Source organism: Strongylocentrotus purpuratus, unplaced genomic scaffold (assembly GCF_000002235.5).
Source record: "Strongylocentrotus purpuratus isolate Spur 01 unplaced genomic scaffold, Spur_5.0 spur5_scaffold_1, whole genome shotgun sequence".
NCBI lineage: Eukaryota > Metazoa > Echinodermata > Echinoidea > Camarodonta > Strongylocentrotidae > Strongylocentrotus > Strongylocentrotus purpuratus.
Window position 1 is genome coordinate 5,684,441 of NW_022145594.1, and position 12,737 is coordinate 5,697,177.

General features: G+C 39.3%; 1 protein-coding gene across 1 annotated transcript in view; it reads right to left on the minus strand.

The window, feature by feature from the left end:
- Nucleotides 1-12,737, minus strand: part of LOC579728 — a 35,765-nt gene that overhangs the window by 20,948 nt on the left and 2,080 nt on the right. The window contains exons 3-9 of the mRNA XM_030978427.1: nucleotides 11,223-11,410; nucleotides 8,355-9,890; nucleotides 6,992-7,179; nucleotides 5,365-5,513; nucleotides 4,594-4,730; nucleotides 3,433-3,540; nucleotides 53-211 (exon numbers count right to left, since the gene is read on the minus strand). Of these exons, the coding sequence (XP_030834287.1) occupies nucleotides 53-211; nucleotides 3,433-3,540; nucleotides 4,594-4,730; nucleotides 5,365-5,513; nucleotides 6,992-7,179; nucleotides 8,355-9,890; nucleotides 11,223-11,410 (2,465 nt within the window). The remainder of the gene's footprint in view (nucleotides 1-52; nucleotides 212-3,432; nucleotides 3,541-4,593; nucleotides 4,731-5,364; nucleotides 5,514-6,991; nucleotides 7,180-8,354; nucleotides 9,891-11,222; nucleotides 11,411-12,737) is intronic.

The window sequence follows — 12,737 nt, forward strand, 5'->3', positions numbered from 1 at the left end:
TGTGAAACACCCCTAGAAGTGAAGATCCTTCCCCACATTGATGGATACTTACAGCTTTGTCGACCTTGTCTGTATGCTGGAAGCAGTAGACCTTCTTGTCTTCTTGGAACATGGCGTTCCTGGAGCGGGCGCACATGAAGTGGAAGTTAGCTGGACAGCCCCTGCTGCAGCAACCAACGGTCGCACCCAAGTTATTACACACTTCACATCTCTGTAGGAAACACAAGGCAAAATACAAGGCAATGAGTTATAACAGTAATTATCCTTTGGCAAGATATTAACCTACACTTGCTACTCTCCCAGACCTGCCAACCTCCGGAGTTCAAAAACTGTATTCTTTAATCCCAAAAGTTGTATTTTACTGATGTAGCGAAGTAGAGATATCTCCCTTTAAACCAGGTAACCCCTTGCCCCCCCCCCCTCTCTCTCTCTCTCTTGTATAGCATTTCTCTCTCTTTTATTGCATCTCTCTCTCTTTTATTGCATCATCCTCTCTACTGGAGGTCAGCAAACTACAGTGAGACGATACTCTCTCTCTCTCTCTCTTTCTCTTTCCCCCTCCTATTTCATCATCTTTCTTCCTACTTGAGGTCAGCGAACTACAGTGAGATGATACCTGGTCATTTTCCACTGGTCCAAAGATTCCAAGAATAGGATGTTTGTAGACAAAGCCCATATTCAACCAGTGTTTGTGTTGACTGATTATAAACAGGCAAATAGTGGGAAAACAGACAAATAAATTATCCCCCTGAATACCAGTTTGGGTTGGAAGACAAAACATTTGTTTTCTTGGTATAAGGAGCTGAGTCATCAAAGAAAGTAGTAGCAGGAATATCCCCAACTGACCAATGAGCATTTGTATTTTCTACTCCTTCCCCTTATTTTTACTTTTGCCCAATCAGAATGTTAGGATTAATGGTTCAGGAACACTGTTTGAGTGTCCATCAAGTATTATGCCCGCCCAGTCACCTACAGTAATAATAATGAAATAGTTAAGTTTAGGGTAAGAATATTTTGTAGGAGGAGATCTCAGAATCGAGATTGTGAATATGTAATTAGGTATAAAACCCCCATCCCCTGCATGAAATCCTCACTTGGAACCCCATCACTTGGAAGCCCCCACCTGGAACCTCTTCACCCGAAACCCTTCTTCTCCTAATACATCTTTAACATTCATCAGTGCTTCAAATATCCAGTATACAATCTATTTCAAGATTCGGACTTTAGAGAAGTCGAACAACAACTTAGACACTTCGAGAGGTTGAGCAAGTTCTAAAATACACCTTCCGTATTTTAAAGTCAACTCAATGTCTACTCCAACTCCAGTCATTTGGGAAAGTGTCTGTTCAACATTATAAAGAACTGTATCCAGTTTAGTCCAAAGTCACGTCCAGCTTCGTTCCCGTACCCGTCAAGTTCCAGTCCCGCCAAGTCACGTCCAGCTTCGTTCCTACCATTTCCGTCCAGCTTCGTTCCCGCCAAGTCAAGTTCCTCCAAGTCAAGTTCCTCCAAGTCGCGTCCAAGTTCGTCCCAGTCGCATCCCGTTCCAAGTCAAGTCCTCGATCGAAATATCAGCGAGCTAAGTGGCCATAATTACTAACTTCATTTCCATTAACCTATCCCTTCCCTTTCCCTGTAGTTAATTAAGTACGAAATAAGTTGCCCTTTAACTTTTAGGAATACTTTGCAACTATATTTATTGCAACATTTATATATAAGTTGTATTATTTCTATTATTCTGATTTGATGGATGAGATTTGTCATTCATATTAATTAAATAATTACCAAGTGACATCGTAATTCAAATCGTGTCCAAGCACTTTATTTCTGGATTTGTTTCTTTGTATTTTATATTTTAATAATATAATATCATACACTGAGACAGTGGTCTATTTGAGACTAACCCCACCCCTGAGTGAAAGTCATATAGCTAGCGGACCAATACAAAAACCTGATTTCACTCGGAGCTCGATTCTATTATTTCATCATAATAGAAGACGGCGTGGCGTGGCCGTTAGACTGACAAAAGTTGTCTTCTTGAAAATAAACACGGATTGTTACGCGTATCAATGCCTCTTACAGTTTCTACCTACAAGAAGAATTTTTGTTATTGATCATTGGTTGAATATGCATGATTTCGTCATGACTGGTGTGTTCGATGAACCAATGAACATCCCCAAATTGCCGATGTGAGATGCTTGTAGGATACTTTACAGGACAGAATGGACATTTTGCCATTGAAAATGGCGGATGCACACACAAAATATTAATTTAATTTTTTTTTTTTAATTTTTTTTTTTTTTTTTTTTTTTAAATCATATTTTATTAAGGGAAATCCTACTGTCGTATTTGCTTCTAACACCTGGGTGGAGAGTCTTCACCCAGGTGTTAAAATGGGTACCCGGTACGATGCGATCGTTGTTGTTGGTCAAACAGTTTTTGAGCATCAAGTAACGCCGGGCTGGAATGCTCCCAGGGAGTGGTAAGCACTGAATCCAATGATCGGGATAATAGTATATCTGTAAAGTGCTTAGAGACGTCCGAGATGTATTAAGCGCTATAAAAGCTGAATGTTATATTATTATTAAATATATTGAGCATTAAAACAAAATGATTGTACTGATTGTTTATTTCTTTACTTTCTAAAATGAAGCAAACTAGAATTTTCTTGAAGCCCCCGTCAAGTGTTGAGAGATCCAAAAACAATTGATGACAAAATCTAGGTTTTCTGCGTAAAACAAAACCCAAATTATGTATTCATTTATTAATATTTGTCCTCAAACACATTTTTTTTTTTTTTTTTTTTTTTGGGGGGGGGGGGATCTTTGCAGAAGTGTGTCTTAAATGACATCCTCTTTCAAATTAAGATACAAGTGAAATTTTGCCCACAAATTGTTGGCGAATTGGGGCTCTCAACACTTTAGAGGAGGGGCTTTGAGCTTTCTATATAAGTAGTAAATTGAGTGACTTTGAGCATGTATCATTTTCCCCCCTTATTATCTATCCTTTTCTTCTGCACTTTCTAATTTTCTTTCTCAGGAAACACCATATCTATATCCTGCTTTACAATTTGAGTCTACAATTTTTGCAGAAATGTTTATCCCTACAAGTGAAACAGCAATTTTTTGAATAAGAAACTTTTGTGGTTTGCAAAGATTTAGTATTGTGAATCTATTATATCATGGCATAGCTGCCAACCATTCCTAATTTAGAGGAATGATTCCTATTTTTTTGGCCTTCAATCTATTGTTTTGAATTTTGTGTAAAAATATACAAAATAGACTGTATTCCTAATTTTGCCTTGAGAGATTCCTAATTGAGGCTGTGAAAGGTTAGCAGGTATGTCATGGTATCAAAAACTTGCAAATTGAAAAGATTGAACACTGGGAATCAATTATTGTGGGATATAAAGCATTTAGCAACATTTCTTACCATCATTCTCCCTCTAGAGATGGCTGCATGGACATTGATCAGGGAACCATCGACCTCTTCAAACACCTCAGCTGACCATAAGGCACAGTTTATGTGGATCCATTCATCCTGGATGCAGAAAAGCAAACAAAAGAAATTAGAATTTTAAATGTGGGATAGATCCATCTCCTTAAAAAAGACTTTGGCAAACCGCAAGGCATGGGTACTGTGCATGGTACTGTGCCATCTTTTTATAGGTATGTCTTCAAACTTGGGGTTGTTACGACGACACTTTGATGAATCTTGAGAAACGGGTCTTCATAACTTTCAGTCTTTAGCTGTTCTACTTCGCTTCTCCAAGGACAATCCTGTCGGCCTCTTGATCTTACTATCACTTCTACTGCACATCTTTGAAGCGTCATAAATTACATTAGAAGGTAAAATGATTTTTAAAAATAAGACAGATTGTTAGTTGGTAAATATTTACCACAAAGCCATACAATTTTATCCACAACATTATGCAAACACAGCGTCAACATCAAAAATACTTCATTTGGATTGGATAGAGATAATTGGTGCAAACGACGGCACCAAGCGATGATGAAACACTTCCTTACCAGACCTTCCAACATCTGGAGTTCAAAAACTGTATTCTTTAATTTTACTGACAAAATTGTATAAAAAAATAAAACACGGATCAATACCTCTTACAGTTCCTACACACAGAAATAATTTTTTGTATGGATCATTGGTTGAATATGCATGATTTTGTCATGACTGGTATGTTAAAATGAACTAATCAACATCCCCAAATTGCTGATGTGAGATGCTTGTAGGAAAGTCGTATTTTATTGACAAAAAAAATTGTACTGTCGTATTTACTTCTAAAAATCGTACGAAATACGATTAAATCGTACTGGTTGGCAGCTCTCTACACTTGCCACTCTCCACCCAGGTGTTAAATGGGTACCCGGTAGGATGCGACAGCTAATGTGGATAGATTAGCAAGTGTGCGCTTGTAAAAATGATGCCTGGCTGGAATGCTCCCTAGGGAGTGGAGAATGTGCATACATTGTGTGCGGGTAAGCCTGAATCCGATGACCGGGGTAATAATATCATATATCTGTAAAGTCCTTTTAGAGGGCCTGCTATATAAGACAGACTAATATTATTATTCCTTACCTGTCCACAGTAGAGCAGACGTCCTGCATTGTTTGGATCATCATCCCCCATCACCCCACAGAGGCAGCATCGCCTAGGGTCAGAGACATCATCCAAGGCAGTAAGATGTGAGTCATCCTCTGAACACCGGTTACCACCTAGAACAAACAGAATGGTCAAAGAAAGGATTTGATGAGGGCAGTTCTCAATGCTTCCTTGGCCATGTTGAGGTGTTGTGGTCTAATGGATAAGACGTTGGAATGTGGATCACAGGGTTTGCGATTCAAGTCCCGTCACAGCACTAATGTCCTTTGGCAGGACATTAATCTACATTTGCCACTCTCCATCCAGGTGTTAAATGGGTACCAGTAGGAAAGAATTCCTTGAATGCTGTGAGCACCGAAATCGGCTGCCTAGCAGAGCCGGGATAATAGTTCGAGCGAAGAAAGTACAAAATATATATAGGGCATTAGTTCTTTTTTAAAAACAAATATGCAGTATTGCTTGAAATAATGTAGACACATTACCACCTTGTCACACCAAAGTCTATGGAACAATACATGCATTCAAACGTGACACAGTGTGAGAGCGTCTACTTTATTAGACGCATCTTCTCTGAGCTACTTGCACCAGCGCAGAATGCTGGATAAGGTATATATTCACCCCCTCCCCTGCCCATTAAAGTTTTGTCAGCACAGTGTTGAAATTCTAAAAACTTTTATGGACATGTTGACAAAGGAAATCAGTGCTGAAAGTGGCATTAAATTAATAAATTTCCCCTAAATAACTTACCAATTATGGAATGCCTTCTTCTAGGAGTGGGTAGTTTCTTGAAAGGTGAAGGTTGAGCAGTGATTGCAGGCATCAAGGCTCTGTATCTCCATTGAGCGTATTCGTGATCCTTGTGAGGAGGCTCAACTGCTACCTGAAGCACACCATTCCTGAAAATCAGATGAAATTGTTACAGCATCGACCTATATTTGTTCATTTTGGGTATTCACAACTAAGTTAAGAATAAAGTTAACAACTAAATTATGTATAAATTTTATGGTTTTTGTGTTTCTCGCAACTCGAGAATGAAAGGTGGACTCGTTGAATATGGACCTCCGTTGGATACTTTTAGATGATGTAAGCTTTAATATGTCACATTTATATCCTGATTACCCTTCTTTAAAGGGATCATTTAACAATGTTAAATCTGAGATGCATGGCCCTACACATGTACGTGTTATCAGTGTCTGTGATATGGTGATATATTGAAGCCCTACAAAATTGCTATCCAAAATGATCAAGAAGGGCCTCAAAAAATGAAAAACCTTTGAGTGACTGGTTTTACCATACTCCTTTTCCCCAATAGACTGTAGGGCCAACGCAAAATTTGATTTCGATTTTTAGTCATAAATATCTTGATAATCAGACATGCGATCGGCCTGTTAAAGTCATAGGGTTCCTGACTGACCTAAAGGTTTAAAATTATCATGGCAGCATGAGTTAAATCAAGGATTTTTTTAAAGAATCTAAGACAAAGTTACCGGATCCCTTTAACATATCCCTTGACATAGAAGTATCTACAAACAAACTAATCTATTTTTCTATACTAAATGTATCTTTTTCTTATCAACATATGTTTGTAATATTACTTTCATCTTGTGTGAAATGTGGACTACGAAAATAAACTGAACTGTTGCCTCTGAATAGGTGCTATGCCAAGGTCTAATGAATAAGTTGTGGGGGTGATGTAGCTTTCACTAGGTACAGAGTTTGAATCACAGTTTAATTTGAATCACACTAAACTCAAGGTAAGCAAATAGGTACAAATATAAAATTAATTCCTGAAATGCCCAGGTAGCATCTTATATGGCCAGGGTAATATAATGTATGGGATTATGTACATAATAGATATATGGTGCAATTTAGGTGCATTAGTTGTAGTGGTAGTAGTAGTAGTAGTAGTAGTAGTAGTAGTAGTAATAGAAGAAGTAGTAGTAGTAGTAGTAGTAGTAGTAGTAGTAGTAGTATTTAATTATCTAGTAGTAGGTTTATATTTACAAAAACTCACTCCTGCCATCAATTTTTAGCATAGCATCTTAATCACATTCAAAATGAACATTTATCAGTACAAGATAAAAAGCAGTAAGCCAAGCTATTTGAAGCCATTTAAAGGTATTCTACTTGCTTTTAAAGCCTATCTGCACTAGTTTGGCCAGGAGGATTAGACCTCCCTGCATGTTCACTGGCAGGTGATTATCTCATCAAATCAGCTCACAATTAACATCAGAAAAAGAGGACCATGGCGGATCAACGGGTACCACTTAGGCATTGGTGGCTATATAGAGGGCGCAATTAGCTACAAGTGTTGCAGTCCCGCTTTAAAGCAAGGCTGATAGTAATGAAATGGAAAGGATCACGGCAAACTCACTCCTCAAACCTCTCCTCGCCGTTCCAGAGCCGCGTGTCTTCAATGTTGAACCACGGGAACATTTGGATCATGATCTTGAAGAATGCACCCTTGGCTATCACGTTGGACTTGGAGAGTCCAGGAATCAGGCTCGTTTCTTGATTGAAAGAGGCTTGGAAGATGGTCACACAATCCTTAGTGAATTTCTCCTGCAAAGTTTATGGACAGAGGAAAAGGAAGAAATCATCTAGCATATAAGTATTGATGTGTAATGCAAGGTTCTGGAATCATCAAAATGATAACAAATTTGGCCCAGTCTTGCATTGTACACAGAAAGATGTATATGGGACTACCCTATATTTATCGAGTCCAGATAGATATAATAATTTACCAAATATATCAATTAGTAGGCGGTTTCCTGTCAAAATTTATATCATCACGTATAGTCAAAACATATTCTTTCACATGATTGGCATTAAGAGCTTCCATTTCTTTTCGAAAACTGGTCTTTACTTTTAATCCCTACTTTGTAATAATACGTTCACACTTCTGTAGGTGGATGGAAGGGTATATACATGGATGAAGATTACAGAGTTACTTTCAAGCCAGCATGATTCCCTTTTCTATTGTAAGATCTCCCCATGAACTGCATCTTTATTAAAGGTAAGACAAAGTTTTGGGAAATTTTGAAAAATGGGTGGATAGTGATTCTTTACAATTTTGATATATTTGGATGCCCCTGTGGATGTATTAAAAACACTAGAATCTTTAGCCCCTGAAATACTTCTGTTTTCAAGAAAAAATGAATATAAAGATTAACCAGTGCTCCGGTAAATTTTGATAAATTTCAAATAGCTCCTACAGGCATACAATGGTAGCTGCGACCATGAAAATCTCAGAATATGTAGTAGTGGTATATAATTTCCGAACGGGCATAGCCAATCGGTCGATTTTAGTCAAGAAACATTGTTTTAGACCTAAATTAATATCTCGACCTTGAGAGGGAGCTATACAACATAAAGTGTTTATTATTTACAATTTCATAACTTAAGAGTCGATTTCGACCGCGACAATGATCAGTGGAATAGGATCGCATATGCTTCCAATATGTGAATTTGAACCAAAGTCACAACCCAGACCAAAACTTTGTATTACCTTTAACCATAATGTAACCATATGTTAATGTCTTTGATGGCAAATAACAGAGTTTAATGTTCAATGCAGTTTATGGATTTAAATTTCCTCCACTATGAAGATATCTAACATGTATGGCAAAGGTCGAAGATCTGTTGGCTCTCACCTTTATCAAAACTAATATTTCATTTGATAAAATGCTATAGTTCTTTCTACAAATTAGAAAATATTAAACTGTTCATGTACATACCACTGACTTGTAGTAGCCTGCCATCATCTTGGCTTTAACAAACTGGAAACTTGTTGGCTTGATTTCCTCCTCCTTCTTCTCCTCTTCTTCCTTCTTGCCTATCTCAATGGTGACTACCTTGGCGGGTGTCTTAGAAGCATCCTGCTCAGGCTGCGTTGATGTCGTCACCTCCAAGACTGCATCTGGAATGTTAGGGTCCACGTCTGGAACAGCTTCAGGAGAAACGATGCTGACCTTGGTCTCTGACTCAGAGACAGTCTCTGCTTCTTCCTTCTCAAGCTTTGGAGACGCCGCATCATCAGGAGCAACCGTTGCAGTATCCACAAGGCTTCCAGAGGCATCCTCTGGGAGAGGTGTATTGGTATCCCTACTAGTTCTTTCCTCAACGGAGGATCTTCTACCGCTATCATCAACATCGTCCACCTCCATCCTTTTCCCTTTGACATCGGTGCTCTCAATGTCAATGTCTACTTCTTCGGCAGCTGAAGTCTCACCATCACTAGCAAGATTTGAGGTGTCCATCTTCGAGTCACCAAGAGATCCTCCTGAACCATCTTGGTGATCAACGCCTTGAGAGTCAGCCAAACTGGAGTTGTTTGTACATTTAGGTTCACTAGAAACCACTTCAGTTCTGTCTTTGCTTTCGACTACCATTTGCGATTCATGCTTCTGGTCTTCTACAACAGGCGTAGGAGATGATTCCACAACAGGAGGTTCCAAGTCATCTGCACTTGTCATAGCAATATCCTCGGAAGACATAGAAACACGATGAGAAGTCCTTTCTGCATTGTTATCATCCTTTGGCACATGACTTTCAGAGGAGATGTTCTCTTGAGATGTGTCTATTGGTATTGATTCTACGGAGGACGCAACGTCCCCTTGGGCTGTAGTACTGAAAGAAATGGGTCCATCCTCTGGTTTTTGTTCCTCTTTCTTAGTCCTCAATGCATCATCTTCCTCATCATCAACTGCAATTACTCTATCATCATCAGATACATTTAATTCAGTTTTATCAGTATCTGCAACAAATGGTTCTGTTGATGATGTCTTTTGAACATCACCATCTGTTCTCTCTGCATCTCTGTCAAAGACAGGATGAATTGATCCAGAGGATCTTGCATCATCATCTCCATCCACCATGACAACATCACTTTCAGCATTGTCACTCCTTGATCCATCTCCGTCTCTTAACGTTCTACCAACCTCCTCAACATCTACATCCTCCCTTCCGGAATCTTTGCTCCTCATGCCACCATCCTCGTCTCCTTTCCCTGCTCCATCAGCATTACCGGCGTTCCTCTGCTGCCGTCTTCTTCTCAGAACTCTCCTCACTGTCCTTCCTCTCCTGAAGGAGTACGTCTCCTCAACGTCATCCTGGCCGTCTCCGCCCGCCTCCAAGCCCCTGTCTGGTGTTGGTGTTTCTCTCTCCAGAGAGGAGGCCTCGCTTAGAGCTGGAGATGATGAACTCTCTCTAGACTCAGGACCGTTGGATGACCGGCTGGAATCGCCATTATGGACTTTCCTCATGTACTTGAACTGTAAAAGAAGATAATGTAAAAATTCACTTCAAGCAACTATTGGGAAATCTGTGTTTGGTACAATCTCTGCATAACTGCACTTTAACTTTACTAAGAAAGAATGAAAGCTCAATCATGGTCTTTTACAAAGCTACTGAATAGTGGATCTTTACAGGGCTGGTACACCCTTTTTGAAAGAATTTCTCATCCACATGACACCTGGCACTTACATTCAGAGTCGACCACACTAGGTAATTTGAATTAGTCTCACAAGAGGTACACTGTTCATTATGTATAAGGCTAATACATGCTTAAAGCAAAACCTTTTTTGCACAACATCCCCTAAGTTGGAGGCCTAATATACTGATGCTTTCCGATTAACAAACATAATTATATGGTAGGCGTCATAGAGGTGTTGTGGTCTAATGAATATGTCTTTGGACTGTGGATCACAAGGTTCTCGACTTGAGTCCCACCATGGCACTTATGTCCTTTGGCAAGACATTTATCTACATTTGCCACTCTCCACCCAGGTGTTAAATGGGTACCTATAGGAAGGAATTCCTTGATTGCTGTGAGCATCCAAATCGGTAGCCTAGCAGAGCCGGTGTAATATTGGAGCGCATTGAGCACCTTGAGCACCTTGATATGTGCGCTATAAAAATATATTTTACTAATTAGGTATGTCTTCATCAGCTCGAGATTATCAAATAGCCTGCTATTTCTGATTTGGGAAATAAGCCAGAAGTTACAAATCGCGTCTTCATCAGCTCCTGATTCGACCTCGAAACTCAAACGCATCTTCATCAGCTCAAGATATTTTGCTCAGCCTTCACGCATAGTGCAAGTCTTCAGGCTGGTGAAGACGTGCCAGACAAATAGCGGGATATTTTGCAAACTAGCCAAAGATATCTTGGGAAGATTATCTCGACCAAATATCTTGCTAATTGCAACTGCAGGCTGATGAAGATGCAAATTAGCTAAAATAGCGGGTGAGCTGATGACGACAGGTCTATAGTTTCAATGGGTGGTATTCCGGTAGCGCGTACTAAGTTAGTCTACACTTTTATGGAGTGCCAGTTGCCAACTCATTTACCATGTACAAATTATTTTAATTCTTCAATGAAAAGTGTCCAAAAAGTTAATTTTGCAATGAAATGGGAAGAAAAAGATGATATGAGTATGAACTGAATTTCAACAAAGTATTTGGTAGATTATCTTTCTCATGAATATTAAAGGAGGAAGATGAAACCTAGCATTTCATAAAAGTGTGAATTAAAATTCTTGTTTAGTCTGGACTTAGTCCCGGCTTAACTAGTGAAAATACCACCCATTATCTCTCTGCACTTACCCTCCTGTTTGGCCAGATGAGATGTCCAGCATTCTTGCAGGAGTAGAGAGCATTGAGGACATTCATGAAGCCAGCCTGGAGCTCTTCATCTACCTCTCCCTTCCATGGTGTTGGTTTGTTTTTGGCGCAGGGTGGGCACCGGTAAGGGACCGAGTCGGGCAACTCTGTCAGGATGCGGTACTGGTCATCTGTGAAAGAGGGGATAAACATGTCGAACATACAATCACAAATTCGAAGCCAATGACACGCCAGTAACCAACAGCTACATTTGGAACAGTAATCAGTAAATGGGGGCCCCATTTTTTTCTTCTCCTATATATATATATATATATATATTTTTTTTGGGGGGGGGGGGAGGGGGGACAGAGTCTGGTAACTCTGTAAGGATGCGGTACTGGTCGTCTGTGAAAGAGGGGATAACCATAAACATACAATCACAGATTCTAAGCCAATGACATGCCAGTACAGTTAACCCAACAGCTACATTTGGAACAGAAATCAGTAAATAGGGGCTCTGTCAGAATGCGGTACTGATCCTCTGTGAAAGAGGTGATAAAGATACAATTACACATTCTAAACCAGTGATATGCCATTAGACAAGAGGTTAACCCATACATTCCAACATTTGAAAATAAGAATTAGGCATTTCTAGCAGGGATCTGAGGCGTTCACACGGCCTTACCATGGCCATGTATGCAGCGGCAGTGTAACTGGCAATACGCAATAATCAGTACGAAAAAAGGGAATACAAATTCGCTGCTTGATTCTGCAGCCATTTAATGCATGCACATAACGCACGCAAACTCCAAATCGTGGCACATGATAAAACAAGCTAAATTTGGCTTCAACAAAATTTGAAATCTGAAAACTCTGAAATTTTAGGTCCTAAGAATCCAGAATATCAAAATATTATGAATAATTAGGAAGGGTTGGCAGGTATTTTTACCAACAGCTACATTTGGAACAGTAATCAATTAATGGGGGCTCGATTTTTGGGGGGTATATTTTGGGGGGCTGTAAGAAGTCATACGGTATGTGAATGGCACAGGGAGGATAGCATTACAGGATAGGGTCCAGTAGCTGTGTCAAAATGTTGTACAGATCATCTATGGGAGGGGTTAGAAACATGTTACGATTGTTTTGAAATGGATGTCTCTGAACAAAGGAATTTTATCAACAGATGTATTTAGAACACAGTGGTTCTAAACATCAAAGTTAGGAAATATTGGCTCTACAAGGCTGATCTGCTAAATTTTGAAAGACTTGAATTATTAATTATTTGAAGGATATAAGATCATTGGGTGGTATTCCGGTAGCGCGGACTAAGTTAGCACTTACTAAGTTAATCCACACTTTTATGGAGTGCCTGTCGCCAACTTATTTACCCTGTACAGATTATTTTAATCCTTCAATGAAAAGTGTCCAAAAAATTAATTTTTGCAATGAAATGTGAAGAAAAAGATAATACGAGTATGAACTGAATTTCAACAAAGTCTTTGGTAGATTATCTTTGTC